The sequence below is a fragment of the Sphaerodactylus townsendi genome, linkage group LG10 (assembly GCF_021028975.2).
Source record: "Sphaerodactylus townsendi isolate TG3544 linkage group LG10, MPM_Stown_v2.3, whole genome shotgun sequence".
Classification (NCBI taxonomy): Eukaryota; Metazoa; Chordata; class Lepidosauria; order Squamata; family Sphaerodactylidae; genus Sphaerodactylus; species Sphaerodactylus townsendi.
Window position 1 is genome coordinate 69,542,744 of NC_059434.1, and position 21,114 is coordinate 69,563,857.

General features: G+C 44.4%; 1 protein-coding gene across 1 annotated transcript in view; it reads left to right on the forward strand.

Annotated features, from left to right (window-relative positions):
* STPG2 (sperm tail PG-rich repeat containing 2) overlaps positions 1-21,114 on the forward strand; it is a 255,436-nt gene that overhangs the window by 55,938 nt on the left and 178,384 nt on the right. The window contains exons 8-10 of the mRNA XM_048508808.1: positions 37-190; positions 2,748-2,911; positions 6,530-6,619. Of these exons, the coding sequence (XP_048364765.1) occupies positions 37-190; positions 2,748-2,911; positions 6,530-6,619 (408 nt within the window). The remainder of the gene's footprint in view (positions 1-36; positions 191-2,747; positions 2,912-6,529; positions 6,620-21,114) is intronic.

Below are 21,114 nucleotides of genomic sequence, written 5' to 3' on the forward strand. Positions count from 1 at the left end.
TCAGTTGCCTGATACTGATTTATTTTGTTTCCACAGAGATTTACATCTGTGAAATCATCCACCCCAGCTCCTGGCACATATAATGAGACACGTTCCGCTCTTGAGTCCTTGAAGAAAGCAACTAAAAATATCCCATTTGGTCATACTTCTGTTCGATTTACTGAAGATTACAGGCTGAGAAAAACACCAGGTTTTCAATTAATCTCTATATATCCAGTGTTAAATTCATGGGTGGATAGGGAGGGGGGCAAGGGAGGCTGGGATCCCAGGTGGTGGGTAGAGAGGGGACTGTGGTTTAATTGCCTGGAAGAGATGTCTCGTTGTGCAGCACACACTTGTCCCCCTGTATACGACTAGGAGGTGGTTGAGGGAGGAGCTGTGGCTCAGTGGTAGAGCTCCTGCTTTGAATGCTGAAGGTGACAGGTTCAACTCTTGGCATCTCCAGTTAAAAAATCTGGCCGTAGATGATATGAGGAACCTCTTCCTGAGACCCCGGAGAGCCACTGCCAGTCTGAGTAGACAGTACTGGCCTTGATGGATCTGATCCAGTATAAGGCCGCTTCATGTGTTCATATGTGGTTATACCGAGATTTCAGAGGCCATCAAAACTGTAATATGACAGTCACTGCCTAAGACAAATAGTATCTATTATGGTGCCCCCAAGAGTGCTATTTGTGAGTGAGGCTTGTAGTGCTAACAAATAGGATAGTTGCAGTTACTTGAGGATAGTTGCAGTTACTTGAGGATAGAAATACTACAAAGGGTTTTTTTTAATGTTCTAAGATCTTAAGGGATTTGACTTCCCAGTTTAGTGCCTTTTAAAGTTGCCTTTATTTCAGAAAGGCTCTGTGAGCAAGGACATGCAAATAACTTGAAATGCATCACTAAAGAGCATAGTGTTCAATGACTTTTGCATTTTTTTAAGATACCTACCTTGAAAAGTTGCTTTCAGTGCATTTTCTTTCTGTTGCCTCCATTCCTCGTTTTCTGCCCTTGACTGCAAGCCTTTTCTTTCGTTCCCTAATCTACAGGGTGTGTGGGGTACCATTTATCTTCAGCTGAAGCCCTTTTCGCTGAGCATCCCATTTTATCATGTCCTCTATCTGTTGAAAGAAGAGGTTTTTTTCTGAAGGACATGTATCTCAGTTACCAACTGGAGTGGTTGCAATGTTTCTGTGCTAGTAGTGAAAACAAATGTTTCTTTCTTCCAGTTTTAATGCTGCTAGGTGGTAATTCTTTGGAAGTCGTTTTTTATATTAATGAAGTTATATGGTAAAATGCCAAAATATGTAGTACAGAGAAAGCATGGGAGACAGAGACCAGAATCTAGACAAGTGACAGCTTATGTTTATCTGTCTAATTAAAAAAATGTAAAATACTCCATAGAACAGGAACCACTCAAGAAAGGAAATCCCTTTTCAAAATATTTCATATTAACTGATAATATATTTCTCTTGAACCCCACTAGATACTCTTTGTATTTTCTTTAAGTCTGTATCTTTGTTCTGCATTGATGGGCAGGCATGCTAAAGGTCATAGACTGCCAAGTGCTGGCAACCAGTGGGAGCCACTGCGGGGTGAACAGCAGTGATGTTGTGGTATTACTTACTTGGACATGATATCATGATGCTCTAGGAATTCCCTGACCACTGTGGTTTTCACCATAATGACCAGAGGTGGGATCCAGCAGGTTCTCACAGATTCCCAAGAGTAGATTACTAATTATTTGTGTGTGCCGAGAGGGGGTTACTAATTGGTGATTTTGCCACATGATTTTTGCCTTAGTTACGCCCCTCCTCTCAGCAGTAGCGCGCAGAACTTGAAGCAGTCTAGCAGGAGGTACACCGGCGTGCGTGGCAGCCTGCGCCTGCGTGCATTCGTTTCCCGCCCAAGGACCAGTGCAGTGGCTGCGTCCTTGCTACAGCCCCACCCAGGAATGCCCCGCCCCCGGAATGCCCAGCCATGCCCCCGTCATGCCCCACCCAGCCCCATTGGCGCTACGCGACAGTTTGAATCCCACCACCATGGGAACCTGTTACTAAAATTTTTGGATCCCACCACTGATAATGACATAAATTTCTAGAGCATTGTGTCATAATTTTTGGGGTGTAAAACAGAAATGTCATTTATGGTTTCCGCACAGCAGAAATAAAACGCCCTTAGGACATTTTCGGAACTGTTTTGGGAAGAGGTTCACACAGCATTTTCCCTCAAAACGTCTTCAAAACATGTTATTTTTCTCAATCCAGGTTTTCAAAAATCACTAAACTTGCAATGTTTTTCTTCCAACCTGGGTTGAAGACATTTCCTGCCTGCTGAACAAACAAAAGCAGACAGGAAATGCTTTATTCCTCCCGCCCAAAGCTCTTGCTTTCACTTTTGCCGTTTGAGCCCACCATTTTGTGTGCTGCAGCAGAGATTCTCTGAAAATTTCCCATGGAGGTATCCTCTGCTTAACTGCTCATTCAAGTGTAATTTCCATGTAAAACGTAGATGAATAAAATTTGTTTTGCCTAGCAATCCCACACGTGTCTTTTTTCCTTTTTTGTTTTGAGGCATATGTCTGCGAAGCAACGATGTCACGATTAGAAGCTGCCATATGCACGTATTTGTGTCCTCCTACACTTTGGCTTTGTTATAATGTTTCCCCCCTCCCCCTACAATTTCTACTGTTTATAGTTTACAAAAAGAAAAATAATTAAAGGGTATCTTCTAGGCTTACAAAATTTCCCTGTTGTTCTGTGTAGGTCCTGCATTCTATAATATCCTCAATTTCAGCATATCCAGAGAATGCCATAAAAAAGCTGCTTTGGGGAAAAAGAAGAACGATGCATTTGGTTCTTCAGTTCCTCGGCTCCTATATTTAGTGAAGAGAGAAGCTTTTACTACTCCTGGACCTGCTGATTACCAGGTGAATTAGATTTCTGTGTTTCAAAGTGGAGTCCACATAATCATACTTATAAAAATGCCTCACTGCCCTTGGTAGCCCAGGCATCCCTGATCTTGTCACATAATGAAAGCTAAGTAGAGTCAGTCTTGGTTAGTATTTGGATGGGAGATCATTAAGGAAGTCCAGGGTTGCTGCACAGAGGCTGGCAAGCTAACTTCTTCTCTTTGTAAATTTGCATTAAAACCAGTGGTGGGATTCAGCCTATTCGCACCAGTTCGGTAGAACCGGTAGCTAATTTTTTTTGTCTAGTTCAGAGAACTGGTTGTAATCTTAACACTGAGGAGCAGCAGTGGCGTAGGAGGTTAAGAGCTCATGTATCTAATCTGGAGGAATTGGGTTTGATTCCCAGCTCTGCCGCCTGAGCTGTGGAGGCTTATCTGGGGAATTCAGATTAGCCTGTGCACTCCCACACATGCCAGCTGGGTGACCTTGGGCTAGTCACAGCTTCTCGGAGCTCTCTCAGCCCCACCGACCTCACAGGGTGTTTGTTGTGAGGGGGGAAGGGCAAGGAGATTGTAAGCCCCTTTGAGTCTCCTGCAGGCCTGGGACCCTCGTATCTTCGAGACCGCATCACCCCATATGTTCCCACACGGCCTCTTCGTTCGGTAGAGGCCAATCTACTGGTGGTCCCCGGCCCCTCGATGATGCGGCTGGCCTCCACACGGGCCAGGGCCTTTACAGCCCTGGCCCCGGCCTGGTGGAACGCTCTCCCACCAGCTGTTCGGGCTCCCTGCGGGACCTTGGTGAGTTCCGCAGGGCCTGCAAGACGGAGTGCTGTTCCGCCGGGCCTTTGGAGAGTCCAGGCCGCTGATGGTGCCTCCCTTCCTGCTGGCTCCCTTCCATACTGGCTATTCCGCTGGCCCCTTTCACTGGCCCTTCCTACTGCCTCTACATCTGGGCCTATAATATCTATCTAGACCCCACCGTTTCTCCCTGGGGGTGGAAGACTTTAATATTAGGCACCGGGCCACCCCTACACCTATGCCCTATATTTATTTTGCATTTAAATCGCTAATGTTTGTATTAGTTTTCGCTGCTTTTATAAGTTTTAGTCTATTTATGATGTTTTAAAATTGTATTTATTATTATTCGTATTACCTTGGTGAGCCCCTCGGGGATGGGGTGGTCTAGAAGCCCAAAGTATAAATAAATAAATAAAAATAAATCCAAACTCCTCCTCCTCCTCCTCCTCCTCCTCCTCCTCCTCCTCTTCTTCTTCTTCTTCTTCTTCTTCTTCTTCTTCTTCTTCTTCTTCTTCTTCTTCTTCTTCTTCTTCTTCTTCTCCTCCTCCTTCTCCTCCCTCCTCCTCCCCTCCCTCCTCCGCCTCCTCCCTCCTCCCTCCCTCCCTCCTCCTCCCTCCTCTCCTCCTCCTTCTTTCCTTCCTTCCAGTTTCCTTCTTCCTTCCTTCTCCTTCTCCTTCTCCTTCTCCTCCTCCTTCTTCTTCTTCTTCTTCTTCTTCTTCTTCTTCTTCTCTTTCTCTTTCTCTTTCTTCTTCTTCTCCTGCTCCTGCTCCTCCTTTTCCTCTGTCCTGCTATTTTCAGGCTCTGTGTTGAGTTCCAAATAAACATTTACTGAATTTAATGTATTGTCGGAGGCTTTCACAGCCGGATTCAACTGGTTCTGGTGGGTTTTCCGGGTTGTGTGGCCGTGGTCTGGTGGATCTTGTTCCTAACATTTTGCCTGCATCTGTGGCTGGCATCTGAATTTATTTCTGAGTAAACCTTCATAAGATCGCCAGTATTGACAAAGGGTCTGCATCCTTTGATCTACTCCCATGAGAATGAACGTGCAGGAGTTAAGCTTAACCAACTAATGGAGGACAAGGAAGGAAGAGGAGAAGGATTCTTATCTATGTATACGTCAGTGCTGCAATTGACCTAATAAGGGAAAGTACTCCAAGGGCTTATACAAAGACGTGAATCAACACAATTGAATGAGAAAATACTCCTTAAATTAAAAAGAAGGCATATATGGCTGAACTGATTAATTAATTTTGAAATGTAGAGAAAATAAGTATCTTTAATTATTAGGAAATAGCTAACATTTCAGCACTCATCGCTTTACAATTAAGCTAGAAAGAAGCCTCTTCTTCATGCCGCATCAATTAATTAGCAGAGGATCTCGTTCCTTCTCAGGTTCCATATTATCAAACATATTACCTATGACTACCTAAGAGCCCCATTAACATTCCCTGACAGCTTAATTTAACAGAATTATAATCATGTGGGGAGGAACAGAATACATATTACCAAATAGGTTGGTTGTAGGAACAATTTTCTTCAGCATTTCTCAAACGCAAATAATTTTCCCCCCTTAGGTCTTAATCAAGCTGCGTAGCTAACATATATTATCATTAGAAGTTATTATAGATAAATTTAGAGATGGGTCTCATGATGGAAGGAGGTGGGGCATGCTATTAAGATTCTTTGAAGGGGTGAAGTACACAAGAATTTATTTACTTAAAAAATAACAGGCACTTTTAAAAATTACTACTATCTAACAAAAAAAATACTTAATTTTTCAACACAATGCCTAATTATGGGTATCTGGCATTTCCGGATATTTGTTTGTTAAAAAAAATGGAATAGAATTAGAGGGATTAGTGGAAATGTATGCCAAGGAAGGGAAGAGGATCCATATAATCCTGTACCTATGTGCGTATGCATTGTGGCCTTAATTTTTTTAGTCCCAAACTCAATAATAGGGGTGTGCAAAAAAAACTTCCTTTAAAATTCATATCCAGGTATATTGGAGCAGGGTTTTCCCCATTCCTGAATTCTCATTCTGGCATGGGTTTTTTCCAGGAATCTGAAAAAATTGACTCCATTATACCCTATGGGAAATCTTTCTGGAATCCACACACTTTTTAAGTTAGAGGCACCAAATTTTCAGCATAGCTGCTGGTGACGCTCCTTTCAAGACCCTAAAGATTGGGTCAGCAGGTCTAATTTTATGGAGAAAAATGGGGGCCGTAAAATTGGACCCCCTATCCCAATCTTTACCAGACTTTTGAGTTCTTGTAAGGGGAGTCAGCAGTAGCTACTCTGAAAATTGATGCCTCTACCTTTAAAAAAATAGCTCCCCCAAGAGTTCCCATAGACTACATTGAAGAAGAGGGATTTAAACTTTAAAGTGCTCAGTACAAATGTTTTGAGTATTTTTTTTCTTTTAAAAAGTGTTTCACGTGCTGTAGCCAACAATCCCAAAGTGATCCCGGAAAAATGCTGCACCTCTTCGGCTTTTTTGGGATCAGGATTACTGGTTATAGTTTAAAAATATTTTTTCCCCAACTGGGAAAAAAAAGCTGAAAAATACCTATAAGGCTTTATTGAATGTGTACCCCTGCTTAATTCCAGTGGCATCACCAGACGTGCAGGTAGTTTCACATTAAAATTCTTGTAGAGCCAGATGTATAGTGGGACATCACTTTAGCAGGTGCTAGGGGAGAGACACTTATTGTATCAACATGTGCGAATAAAGTTGAATTGTTGTTATGTAAACAACTAATGTAAAGCAAATAATATGTATGAGAGTTTAGAAATCTGAAGTAAAATAACTCTTTATGTTGCTGATTTTCAGTTCAAAGAGGCTACCGGAGAATCTCGGAAAAAAACAAAGCAGTTGGCTGTTTTTGTATCAGCAACAAAGAGAATTCCAGTCATTAGCACGGTAAGGCAGCTTCAGATTGATAGTTCTTCCTTTGTGTAGCATGAAGTCTCTGTTGTGTTGAAAACATGGAGTAACAACTAAAATTACACATCCATATTCTCTCTACTCTAATTAAAAAAGGATCCTGCATCCTTTTCTGTGGTATGTTTCATTTTTAGGTAACTGCATAGAAGTCAAGTACTTTATAAATGTGGCATTTAACAGAGAATAATTTAATGTTCTATCCAAAGTGAAAATTCGAAATCCTTTCTAAGTAGAGAAAGCAGTTATGAACTCCAAAAAAAATACCCATACTTAAATTATCCTCACACACCCACATGCACCAATATATCTTCAGCAAAGAACTGTGTTGTTAATTAGATAAACATCTGCCTTCCCTATGGTGTATAGCTGAGAGACAGGTGTTTAATTGAGGCTATTTAAGAGAGGCGGTAATTACACTTTGCATCTTAGTCCTGGTGCAAACTTGGATCGGAAGACAATAGTTCCCCTCTAGTGCAAGCAAACTGATGCAGTGGGGTAAACTGTTAATATTGTACCCTGAATCTGTGGGGCAAGTGACAAATGCCGGAAGAGCCAAAAGCACTTCACTAACCTGACCGTTGTTCAAAAATGTTTGTGACTTTGTTGGACTTGCGGAAATAGATATATGAAACTGAATCTATTGAACTTATAAGCATCTACATTTTGTTATGAAAATAAACCTTTGAAGCATAAGAGAACATTTCCTCTTAGTTGTATCCTGTCTTATCCTGTCAGATTCTTCTTGGTCAGAGGTAGGGTTTTTACTGGTACTTGAGGTACAAAACTGAAAGTCCAGCGAAAATATGGAATATGCAAGAATCCTCGCCCAAATCCAGTACCGAAAAAGCTGCAGTATTGTTGACTGGCTGGCGTTGCTTAATAATGAGCCCAGAGTCTCTAAATGAACCACATCAGAGCAGAGTATAGGAGCCACGCTCTCCCAGTAGCAGTCTCAGAGAGTAATTGCATACGCTTCCAGGAACTTAAGCACTGTGGAAACCAAGTTCAGCTCATGTGAGAAAGTCTGTCTAGCTCTCGTTTGGAGCTTCATCCATTGGGAATTTATTACTGGAGATGTTAAAGTTATAGTACAAGCCTCCCACACTCCCCTATATACAACCTCTCAGGAAAGATTCAGAACAGGCAAGTCTCCAAGGCACATATTGCGCAATGAACACTAACCCTTGTTAGCAGGGAGTGGATTTCAAAAAAGTACAGACTGACAGTTATAGGAAAAGAACACAGATGCCCCCTTCCCCCAGTCTGATGCTTCCTATGGCCAGCTATATGGGAACCCTTCTTAGCAGAATCACAGCTGCAAGACTTTGTTTGCTGGTCTGCAACGGCTCCTCGTTACACATAGCTGGCACCCATAAGACAGGCTATGGAGCAATGTGCGTGTTTAACTCCAACGCTCTTAATGGCACAGCTTGCCTTTATTCCAGTCAAACTACAGAAGTAGAAGCTCTCTGAACTATCCTGGAGTTTGAGCTGCTTGACTGTCCCCTAGCTGCTTACATGGATTCAAATTGAACTGCCAAGATGGCTACAGAAAAGCTACAAGTAGTCAAACAGGATTATAAAATCATGAAACACTGTAAAAGAGTGTTAAAATTATCAATAATAAGGCATTAAACAGTATAAAAGAGCCAACATGGTGTAGTAAGCTAAAAGTTCATGGTAGGACTCTAACAAAGGGTTTTTCCCTTACCAGTAACTCTTGCAAAGATTCCAGCACCTGCTACCACTACAGGGGTGGTGACAACGAAGTCATGCACGGGCGCTTGCCAAGCTGTTTCTTGACCCCTCAGCGTAGCATCATTCCTGGTGCTCTTCCAAACGGTGGGGAAGCCCGGGCGTGCGGAAGAAATGGCGCGCGCTGAGAGCAGTGCACGGCGTAGAGGGGCGTGGCAAGTGGGGAAAGGCCCCTAGAGAACCGGGCTTGATTCTCCACTCCTCCACATGAAGCCCACTTGGGTAACCTTGGACTAGTCACACTTTTCTCAGATCTTTCTTAGTTCCACCTACTGTATCTGGTATCTGTTGGGGGTGGGGGGGTGGGGGGAGAAGGGAAGGTGATGTAAGGCACTTTGAGACGCCTTAGAGAAAAACAGGATATGAAAACAAACTCTTTTTGTTTTATTATATTCATAAAAAGTTCTCAGTCTTGAACCAAACCATATGAACAGTTAAATCAATATGGAAACACCCCTTTTTAAAGCCTAGTTAAAAAGAAACATTTTGCCCTAGGGCGTAAAGGAGAGCAAGTTAGGTACCAGGTGAACCTCCACGGGAGGGGGGCATTTAGAAGGAAAGTTGCCATCACTGAAAAAATCCTGTCTCTAGCTGCCACCAGCCTACATGTGAAGACATAGAGAGCAGAGATTGTAATGAGGGGGTGGACAGTATGGGGAGAAGTTTTCCAGCTCTAAGCTCTTTAGGACTTTAAAGGTAGGAACATGCCTTTTGAATTGTACTTGGAAATGGATGTGCAGCCAATTATCTATGGAGCAATCATTTTCCACATTATTCTACTATTTATGATTTCTGTATCTTGACTAGAATATTAGGACAAGAGACGTCTACATTTTATAGCTTCCTGGGGAAAAAGATATGATTGTTGACTGCAGCATTTTTTGCAAGAATTCTTTGTAACAGACGGCCCATTAGTCTTTACTTAGTATATAATGATGACCAGATGCTCAGAAATTTAGGCTTCTGGTTCTGCGAAATGAAAATATGTTAACTTTGCCAACAACAAAAGCATAATTATAAATGAATCCAAGATTGTGCAGAATAATGATATTTAGTTTAAAAAATATCTGTACACAAACTAAATATCTGTGATCAAAAACAGCACTACTGGCATTTCATTAACAAGTGCTATTTGGCTCTAAATCCTCCCAAGATCATATGTTACAATTTTTATTTCTCAATAGAAGCACCCTACTGAAAATCTTCAACTGTAAATGAAAGGTATAAGTAATATTTATGGAAGAAAGGCATCCTGTTTATTTTAGACATATCTGAATAAATATGTAATTAATATGGGCTTGATTTTATAACCTGGTCGTTTAGTTTTATCTTTTGTACCTGAGATTAACATTTTTCTTCCTCCTAAAATCTCTCCTCTCCTTCCAGCTAGTTGCGCATGCCATCTTGGTCAGAGATTATCTTTACTTGTGCTTGGATTGCCACCTTATTCACAGCTGTTGTCATGTCTTTTCAAAGGATGTTTAATAAATTCCATAAGCATGTTTATATAATTGAAGCCGTATTTCTCTGAAGAGTGTGCGTTTTGCAGATGTGCTATGTGAATGCTTTCGTGGCAGCAATCAAAGAAATTGTGACAAAATACTGCCCTTAGGTAGGCGTTAAAGGAGTGTGATGCAAGTGGTAATTGTTGATTGCTTTGGTTGTCTTTTGCTCCCCGAGTTTTCCTTTCCGTGCATATTTTACCCTGGAACTCTGGCACGGCCTACCTCTTGCCTAGTCCAATAAAATGGCAATTTGGCTGTGGCTGACAGCTTTTGGAAGTGGTACCATCCAATGGTTCAGGTGGTTAATGTTTATATCTGGGGGTGAGGGTGGGGGCGAGGAACCAGCATAGAGTAGCAAGCTGGAGCGCATTCATAAATAGGAAGAATACCTGGTGAGTTGCAGAAAACAGATGACTCCTTCCCTTCTCTACTCTGTGTTTCTCGAATGAAGATGACTTGCCCTAGCAGGACAGAGACAGAGCTATGTCATGTAAAGAAATATAGAGGTAGTTGCATGTCCAGGCCTCTCTCCCCCACTCCCCCCTCCCCCAATGCTTTATAGCTGCATTGTTTCCAGGCTTAATTAAAAGTAGTTGTTTTGACTCATATACTTTGTTGACTGACTGCTGGTGTAAGCCCATGACATCTGTTCCACTCTATGGGCTCTCTTTAATCAGTGAGTTTAGATCTATCGTAGCTTGAATCGAGGGTTTGTCTGTGGTGGTTCCTTCTGGAATGGACTGTCCTGTGAAGTGAACTTCCACGCTTTAGAAAAAGGAAAACCAATGAGGGTTATTTTATTCTGCTACAATGCTCTGATGTTTCAGTTGTATGGCTTTTGGGGGATTATGCTGTTTCAGCTTGGAATATATCCTTGTGATGATGTGTTAGTTGTGAATTATGTTTTAAATGATTGTTCTTTGTTGAAAACTGTTCTGTCACTTTAATTTTCAACATTTGTATGAGTCTGGTGAATGAAATGGCCAATAGTTTGGGAGAGTGTCATCAATATGCATATACCGTATATACTCGTGTATAAGCCGACCCGTGTATAAGCCGAGGCACCTAATTTTACTGCCCAAACCAGGGAAAACTTATTGACTGGCATATAAGCCGAGGGTGGGAAGCCGGGAGGCAGAGGGAGCTCCTTATTTGAGCAGTGACATCAGGGGGAGTCACTGCCCAAATAAGGAGCTCCCTCTGCCTGCCGGCTGGGTTCCAGCAGCAACAAGCTGCATGTGCAGCCGCAGGGAGGTCGTCCCCAGCCTTGGCAGAGGCTTGAAGAGCCGGCTGGTAAGCCATGACTCGTTTATAAGCTGAGGGGGCATTTTTCAGCCTTAAAACAGGGCTGAAAAACTCGGCTTATACGCAAGTATATACGGTAATCTTCAGCTCTACATTTTATTATCTAAACTTCTGGGTGCATCTATCCTGGACCAGTGTTTTTAGACTGTAGTTAAGTGGCTCAAGCAGAACAAGCCTCAGCTAAATGCTGGTCAGGAAGGCAGGTTTGGAGCCACCACCGATGGTGGAAGAAGTGGAACTGGTGCCTGAAGAACATGTTAGGAGCTTGAGGGCTCTCATGGATCTAGCCTTATTATTTGAAAAACTGGTGGGTGCGGGGCCAATAGAGCCTTCCATCAGCTGCATCTGGTTTGCCAGCTGTTTCCTTTCATAGGCTTGGCTAATCCGGTCACACTGATCAAAACTGGGGGAATCTTGCAGTTGGACTTCTGCAGTGCACTCTTGTGTTGGACTGTCCTTGAAGATGACCCAGAAATGTTGTGATGTTGTGTGTTGTTAGGTTTTACTAAATGTTATTAGGTCTGTTTGTGTATGTGTGTGGGTGATGTGTGGTTTTATTTTTATATGATTATATGTTGTAAGCTTGTGGGGGATAGGTTAAAAAGTTCTCAAGCATCAGTAGAGGGGGATACATGTCTGTAAATCTCAGCATATGGCTGCTCTTTCCCTTCAGAAATGTTTCTGGGCAAAAAACTCAGTGCAGTCTTTTTACTGTATGCATTTTCTTGCTCCAGGCAGGATGCATAATCTTGAGAAAACCTGCAGCTGTAACAGGGTTAGGATTTTACTGTGTGTGCGTTCATAAATGTGGGTGGTTTTTTTTTAGTTTTTATGTCTAAATTAGAACAGTGTATAAAGGACCCTGTTACTCCATAATGCTTTTATGTGATTAAAAACAAATTATAAACTTCTGTAGTGAAAATGGTTCCTATTAAATTTGACTAGAAGCTATCGGATGTAATCTACTATTATTATGCAGCTCTAATGAGAACTGGTAGTAGGTTGCCATTAGACTGTTAATAGTGCACTGTACCACACAGAGATATAGATATCATTAAATATCGAGTGTTTATTGCCACTAAATAGTATCAATTTGTAATGGAGAGAGGCTGCTCTCATATAGTTTTGTACTTTGCCCATCTTGGGATTTTTGCTACAGCTGTAATAACCCTAATGCATGTGAATTCCACATGGACTTGTTTCCTTTTTCCAACTTTTTTGGTATTTCTGGTAGAATTTTGTAATGTTCTGTTTCTGTATACCTCAGAGAGAGAACTGAATTATTTATATAATATATTTATACCCATAGTTCTCAAGGCCACACAACTAGTGCTTTTAAATCACTTTTAAATGCAGCAAAGTTATGATTGGTGGTTGTAGGAAAATTCATCAATTACTTTAGATGGCACAGCATGGTTTAATAAACAACAAATCAGAATGTGAAGGAACAGAGACTCAAGCCCCTTTTGCACCTTCTGGTTGGTCCTTACAAGGTCAGAACTCCTTGAAAAGGTCAGGAACCCCCCCCCCCCCCCGATCAGAACTCCCCCAAATCTCTGCTCAGTAATGCCTCTCCTTCATCTTGTTCCCTTTGGGTGCTAGAAACAAACTTGGTAACCCCCTGGTGCTGAATAGTATGTCCTATTAAACAGAGTCTTACATCTAGGACTCTGTTCCTTCATTCCCTGTTAGAGGCTCGAGTCTATTGAATTGCTGTGCTGTTTGAAACACTCATATAAGTGAATGTGAGGGAGATCTATTGCAAGCCGGCGAGTTTGAGCTACTGTACTGCAGAGATGGTGAGCTTCCCTACTGCCCCTTACCATACTTCAGACAGCAAGACTGAACAGACATGGCTTTTTTCCAGAGATCAGGCTTAGGACATCCAAAATGTAAGAAAATTTAATACATGAATAAAAAGAGTACACATGTTTTGTTCAAACATTCAGGCTGAGCGAGGGAACAAAGAAATGTTGAAAACACATAAATGAGGTTTAATTAGGACAGGCTAAATTTACTCAAAATAGCAGAGGTTTAAAATTCATCATTACCTTTGTTCTAATGCTTGAGACTTACTCCATTGCCTCTTGTGCATGGACAAGATGGAGTCCCTAGGTGAAAGCTTCGTCCATCATGGCCTGTTCTTCCGTGGTGAGAAGCTGGAAGCAAAGAGTAAGAGAGCTGGAACAGGGCTCCCTGGGAAAGGGTGTCACTTCCAGGCTTGCACCTCCCAAAGGATGGTTGGAAGGAAATAGAGCCTGCCTGATGCCAAATACAGTTTAGCCAGGAATCTCCTTTTCCTCCACCAGGTCACATGCCTGCTTCCTCATGCAGCTCATGCCTCCTTTCTCACCCCATATAATGCTTGGACCCCCAGCTCACAGTGGCAGTGGCAGCTCTCACCTGCCAGCATGGGGTAGCACCAGGTTTGATTCCCCACTCCTAGTCGCAGTTCTTCGCAGTTCATCTCACCAGGTGTCTGTTGCGGGGAGTTTGTAAGCTGCCTTGAGTCTCCTTAAAGGAGAGAAAGGCAGGGTATAAATCCAAACTCTTCTTCTTCTTCCACAGGCATGGACTACATCTTACTTGGCAGTGTTACTAGGCCATTGACCTACTGGGACTTTCCCAGAGGCTTTAATGGCCAATGTGCCTCTGATCAGAAGCGTATTTGCCTAGGGACGAGGGGTACCCCTTGTCCCCGGGCGCAACAATTTTGGTCACGTGGGGGGCGCCAAAATGTCCACCCCCCCCCAGACTGCACCATCATGTGAAGCTGCGTTGCTTTAGAAATCGGCTCAGGCTGCCCTAGCCCCGCGCACTCTGGACGCCAGTAGCTCACTGGGACAGTCCCACCAATCAAACAAGCCACCAGAGTGGGCGGGCGGGGGAGCTCCACCTCCCTTCGACCCAGTGTGCCTTGACTTTTCCAGGCTGTGCGCACACAAAGATCCTTCCCTGCTGATTGGCCAGTAGCAGCAAAGACGGGAAGGGAAAGTGAGGAGGCCCAGGAAGAAACAACAGCAGCAGCAGGCACAGGCACGTGGCACATGAAGTGGGCCCGGGCTTTTGCCTCCGAGTCCTGCCTGCCAGTGCCGACTTCAATAGCCTGTGTCCTCCCTTGCAGCCACCTCGTGCCATAGGTTTGTTTAACTTGTTTTTTTCCCCGATGCCCATTGCTCCTCCCTCCCCCCACCCCAACAGGCAGACCACCAGCGGCTTCGGTTTTTTCCTGTGCCCGCTGCCGGTGCCGGGCCGCTGTGTTCGCCCTCCAGGAGAAGCAAGTGCTCCTGCCGGCCTGTGAGGCAGAGAGCCCAGGACTTCCAGGGGTGCTTGTTGCTTCTCCTCGAGGGTGCCCATGGCGGCCCGGCACCAGCGGCGGGTATGGGAAGGTTTGTTTTCTTCCCATTGCTCCCCCCCCCGCAGGCCCATCGCTCCCCCCACCCCACCGCCGGCTTTGGTTCCCTCCTGTGCCCGCCGCCGGTGCCGGGCTGCCGTGGGCGCCCTCGAGGAGAAGCAACAAGCGCCCCTGCCAGCCTGTGAGGCAGAGAGCCCAGGACTTCCAGGGCTGCCCGGCTTGTTACTTCTCCTCGAGGGCGCCAACGGCGGCCCGGCAGCGGGCACAGGAAGGTTTGTTTTCCTCCCATTGCTTCCCCCCCCCGGCAGGTCCATCGCTCCCCCCCCACCGCCGGCTTTGGTTCCCTCCTCTGCCCACCACTGGTGCCGGGCCGCCGTGGGCGCCCTCGAGGAGAAGCAACAAGCGCTCCTGCCGGCCTGTGAGGCAGAGAGCCCAGGACTTCCAGGGGCGCTTGTTGCTTCTCCTCGAGGAAGCCCGCGGCGGCCATGCTGCTGAAACGCGGGAAGGTTTGTTTTCTCTATTGCTCCCCGCCCACTGCAGGCAGTTCCCTCACTGTGCCCACCGCCGGTTACCGGGCTACCATAGAAGCACTCATGGAGGGCAGCAAGCAGAACCAGATGCAGAGATAAACACTCCCCTGCAATCACGGCGTCTTAAAAAACTCCCAAACTGGGGCACCCCAGTCAAAACACTTTCCCAGGTTGCCAAGAAGAATTGACGAGGCTTCACGTGGAAGGAAGGAAACCTGCCCTACCCCGGAAGAAGTTGCTGAAATAATCTTGTTACTAGTTGCCCTTTGCTAGCAATGGAGGACCTTTGGAGGAGTCTTGAAGCTGCCAAGAGAGAGAAAAGAAGTTGGGAGTTTATGGTGGGTTAATCTTGCAGAGGGAGAGGGAGGAGAGCCACTTATCCCTGGAGAACCCCAATGAGAACTTGAGCGGAATTGGCCGGACGCCAACTAAGAGTGCCTTACGATGAGGGGTTGGGACAAGGAAGAAGGGCCAAAGTCCTTGCTGGGGAAGTTGGACATCGCGTGGAATCCACTGGCTGGCCAGGTTGCCTGATCTAGGTTGGGAAGTTCCTGGAAATTTGGGGGTGGCAGGTGGGGTGAAGGAAAGGAAGGGACCTCAAGCCATCTTCGGGAAGTAGCCATTTTTCTCCAGAGGAACTGATCTCTGGAAATCAGTTGTAATTCTAAGAGTTCCCTAGCCACACCTGGGGTTGGCAATAGCCCAACTCAGGAGTTTGCCAACCTGGAAGCTGGCAGTCCCTAATTTGGCATGCTGCTGCATTAGAAGCCTCTGTTTGCGCGCTTGGACCAAGGCTCCTGACTTCTTACATCAAAGCCTGTGATTGGACTCTAATATGCTTTTCCTAGGGTCTCGTCCCCTCCCCTCCTTTTCTGGTCAGCCTATGAAGTGTCTGCTGGTACTGAATTCCACCTTTCCCAGACAGGAGATGAAGGGGGTAGTACAGGACATGAAATTAGGGGAGAGAAACCTTGACTTCATCCTCCCCAACATATCCTGTAAAAATTCAACTGTACTATTGGAGGCAGGACTGTGCTGCATCTCTCCCACTTCGTATTTTCATCCCCCCTTTCTTTGACAGCCATTTCAGGGGCCACATCTTCTAGCAGGGTGTTCCTGGGTTGCTTCAGTATTGTTAGGCCCCAGTGGAAGTCTCTGGGTTTTGGTGTTGTAAAAACAGGACCACATTACTGCTGATTGGAATTCTGTTGGCTACTGATTGGAAATTAGTTTTAAATTTAAATTAATGTTGAGAAAATCTTCAGCGGACTTGAACGGGTTTCATTCTACAGCATTGCTGTTAATTATTATTGTTGGTGTTGTTTTGAATTGTTTTTTTAGCTTCCTCAGGCACCTTTTGTCTAGAAAAGTGTTATACTGGGGCTGGAAGGTGTTTTGTGAGATGATGCTGACAAATCTTTTGCTGGGGAGTGATTTGTGAGAGAGTTGTGCTTAATACCCACTTGCACTGCCTGGCTTGGAGGAATGTGGTGATTTACTTTCCTTTCTGCCCTAGGGATGACTGCAACTTTGTATCTCACTGTGGCCTTAAACTTTTTCCAGATTAGAGAATGTCCTCATCCCTCCCTCCACAGCACTTTGTGCTGTGTTTGTGCTGCGGGGTGTGAAGTGCTTTACAGGAGACAGGTAAGAGCGAGGCGAGACGGAGATAACATCTGGTAGGATGCGCCAGCGAGGCCTTGGAGCTCCGTGTTCGCGGTCTCCCGGCGCTTTCGTTCCTGGCACCTTTTATTGTTATTCTATCCAGTGTAGGAGGGAGGAGGCGAAGGTTCGGAGGCCGGGGCGGGAGGTGGAGATCATCATGTGATGCATGATCTCACCTGGCGGCTAAATCACCGGAAGGCGTAAAGCGTCTGAGCTAATCTCACCTGGGGAGCAAGACCATTGTCCCTAAATGACAACTGAGCCAGACAGTTCATGACCGTGACTCACTTAAGGGGGATGAAAATTGCAGTGCTAAATGCGACCAGAAGGCGTAGAGTCGTTGGTGTGCCAGCGTTCTACCCGCAGTGCTGCTGGAGTCCAGCGGTAAATTACTACCGCGAGGGGGGCAATTGGGGGTGCTGGATATAACACCATAAACGTTTTCACAGCAGTAGTAAAACATTTTGAAAGCATTTTGAAAAAATTGTCTAAATGTTTGATTTCTGCTGAGTGGTATGTACTATTGCTGTGTTGGGGCGTGTTCTATAATGTGATGGTGATTTAGAAATGACCTGGTGCAAAAAATAATTGTTTGGTTGTGGTGGGGGGGAGGGTGGCCACCCATACGGGGGGGGGGGGGCAAACTCAAGTTTTGTCCCCGGGCGCCAGTTTGCCTAGATACACCTCTGCCTCTGATTCGTGAATTAGTGTTAGGCACTGTGAACTATATATGTGTACATATCATTAGGAGGTTATTATGATTCGCAATAGTGATAATAAAAGCTGTGTGTGTGTGTGTGTGGTGGGGAGTGGAGACTGTGTCCTTTATGTATAAGTCAATAGCAAATAAAGTTTTGCATTCTGAGATGTGGAAAAATAAGAAGTAGAGACAAATGCCTTGAAATGACTCAGACCCCTGGGCTCTTCGGGGCTGGAGCTGCATGTAGTTCCCTCGGGTTTGAGGCTTATCTTGCAAACTCAGCTGCTAAATAATATCCTTTGACTGTAGATTCTGGGCACTGCACCAGGAACCCTCTTGGTGCCGGGTATGTGCTGTGCCACTGAAATATGGTCCTGCCTTGTTTCAAATACTTTATATATACGTAGAGCCCTGTTGGCCTATGCAAAAGAAGGCAGAGTTCAACAAATCATTAGAACGCTAATCAAGCCCTGCATGGTTTGAGAAAATTCTAATTGTAACAGATTGTACTAAAATGGAGCAATCCCTGATGCGTTCCTATATGTTTCTTCTTCATTTGCTGGGCTAATGAAAGAATAAGATTTATATACATGTCAGATTAGAAATAAACCTTTTATAGGCTTATTCAGGTTCTTTTTCTAATTTCAGAAACATTATGTCACTCATGCTGTTTTATCAATTTTCACTTAAAAAGCCCTGTGCCAGACCCTGCTGTGTGACGACGATCCCTTATCCCTTCCAAACTTGCAAGTCTCCACTATTTCACTTCATTACCTGTCCTTCGTCTGTTGCTTTGAATTAAAATACATTTCTGCCGATCAAAGGAAGCAATTGCATTAAAACTTCATTTAACCAGATCATTTGAGCCCTAGAATTTGGTTAGGAACCAATGAAATTCCATCGTAGGGCAGATGTAATCCTGTTTCTGCTAGCTTGAAAAGACGTAGCAGACACAAAAGCGCAATTACCGAGCAGGAGGACTTGCATAGTTATTGCTGACTGAGGTATTTATCTATTGAAAACTTTTGTGTGATTTCATATGCGGCAATTTAATATTCATTTTATGGAATGAATTGCCCTATTAACTTACAATAGTGTGATAGTATTTTATGTTCATCTTGTGCTGTGATGCCATATGGCAGTGGTGAGCCAAACTCTCTGAGCAGTTATGTGTTCCTTTTGTTTTGTTTTCTGATAGTAAATTATCCTTCCAGGAATTTGTAAAGTGCCTCTGCCGCTGTGCATTAATCTTAAAGATGTTATCTGCCAAAACAAGGTAGGTATTCCAACAGGATTTGCTGCCAGTCCACTATGAGGGGAGAGGGAATGGCAAGGTAAAACTCGTTGCTGGTCACGGTGGACATGCACTGGTGTTGTGTCCGTTAGCCAGGAATAACTTCTCTAGTCACATATGCTGAAATCTGACTTTTAAAAAAGTTTTGCCAAGGAGGAACTTTGTGCAAATCATAAAAGATTAGCACTGAGCGAAATGAGAACAATTAGACCAAAATGTCTCCTGTTCTGAGATTGCAGCACTTCAAATATTTCCAGTAATCAACAGTTCTCTTTACCTTTCCTAGGTTGTTAATGCAAGTGTTAACAATTAGAGTCTCAGAAGCCCCTTGCCATCTTTTAATAATGCCCTATAAGGAGAGACTTAGGGAGCTGGGTATGTTTCGTTTGGTAAGGAGAAGGTTAAGAGGTGACATGATAGCCATGTTTAGACATTTAGATAAGGGATGTCATGTTGGTGAGAGAGCAAGCTTGTTTTCTGCCACTCCAGAGACTAGGAGTAATGGGTTCAAGGTGAAGGAAAAGAGATTCCATCTAAACATCATGAAAAACTTCTTGACAGTAAGGGCTGTTCGACAGTGGAATGCACTTTCTCAGAGTGTGGTGGAGTCTCCTTCTTTGGAGGTTTTTAAAGAGAGGCTGGATGGCCATCTGTTAGGAGTTCTTTGATTGTGTGTTCCTGCATTGAAGAAGTTGGACTTGATGCCCTTGAGTCTCTTCCAACTCTATGGCGCTTTCTGCACACGCGCGGAAACAAACCTCCACTGGCATAAATTGATAGTAAATTATCCTTCCAGGAATTTGTAAAGTGCCTCTTCTGCTGTGCATTAATAATTAAATAATTAAATATGTTATCTGCCAAAACAAGGTAGGTAAATTATGCCGGTGGAGGCTCGGGGGCTGTTCGCACCGTAGCGTGCGAGCAGCCCCAATTTCCTCCCCAGCAGGAGAGGCAGCTCCATACGGAGCCATCTCTCCTTCGGTCCCCTCCACTCACCTCTTCTGGCAGCGTCACTCTAGAGGGTTGGAGGGACACGCCCACGCTACCCTCTGGCCTTCAGGAGTCGGACGGCAGCGTGGGCGTGTCCCTCCAGCCCTCCAGAGCGACGCTGCCAGAAGAGGTGAGTGGAGGGGCAGGGAAAACAGTGTCTTCCCGCCGGCGCTGTTTGCACCACGTCAGCGGGAAGACGCTGCTTTGAAAAAACCTCGCTCCCTGAGTGAGGTTTGAAAGTAGCGCCTTCCCGCTGCTTGAGGGGTGCGAGGCCGTGCAAACTCCTCCCCAGGGACGCAGTTTTTAGCTTCCCTGGGGCACTGTTATCTGCCCGTGCGGAAACAGCCTATGATTCTGTAATGGCAGAGGCTTGAAACAGCAGTGCAGATGATGGGCCATGAAGTCAAGCTAGGAGTTACTCTTACCATTGTAATATTAAGAATCCAAGCATTCAATATTGTTAACTGCCAGGGTCACTTTGAGTTATGGCGAGAATGGAGCAGGCCTCTTAGCACTGAGACTAGAATTTTAGAATCGTAATACTTTCAGCCCCTCCTTCCCTCCCATTTTATACCTTGAGTGGTCAAATCTCCATGATGTGAGCACAGTCATGCCTTTTCTCTTCATGCTTTGAGCTCCCTCTTTTTTTCTCTCTGCATTGGCCAGGGATAACGGGGTCGCGTGTTTCCAAGGTGCCATGCTCTGTCTGCCATTAGCTTAGATGTTCATGTGTCACAAAAGCAATGGGTACCCTTTGCCAAAGTAGATGTACTCTCAGCAGGTACTAAGGAAACATTAACATTGTGCCAAATCAAACTGACTGCATCTCATGGACTTTCAGATGGGATCTTCTTGGTGCCATTTGTTTGAGCAGTTCCCGAGTGTGTGGCCATTTGTCACAAATGGATGATATTTCTATATAAAGATATATGTGAAATGCCCCACTTTCTCCTGATCATCCTGACTTGGGTATGGCATATCACCAGTAGTTCCTAAATTCGGGGAAGAGTAATTGTCCAGTTATATGCACAATAAAAGGAAGAGATGTTGATTTTGCTGGATAGAGTGTTGAGTTTAGGACTAAGATTCCTGGGTTCAGTTTTTAAAATCTAGTTTAAATTGGAAAGTGTTTTCCAGCACAGATAATCATACTATTTGAGAATTTTAACTTCCCCTTTTTTATCTTAGGCTCAGTGTATTGAGAAGTATCTTGGATACTATTTGCTCCAAACAATACTATATGAGGTCAATATATGTCGCTTCCCCCCCAAACCGCAGTGCTTTTCCATTATTATTTTAATATTTTAGATACGAAACAGATGTTGGATGTTTAGGTGCCCCAAACCACCCAATTAATGAATAGCCAAGTGTG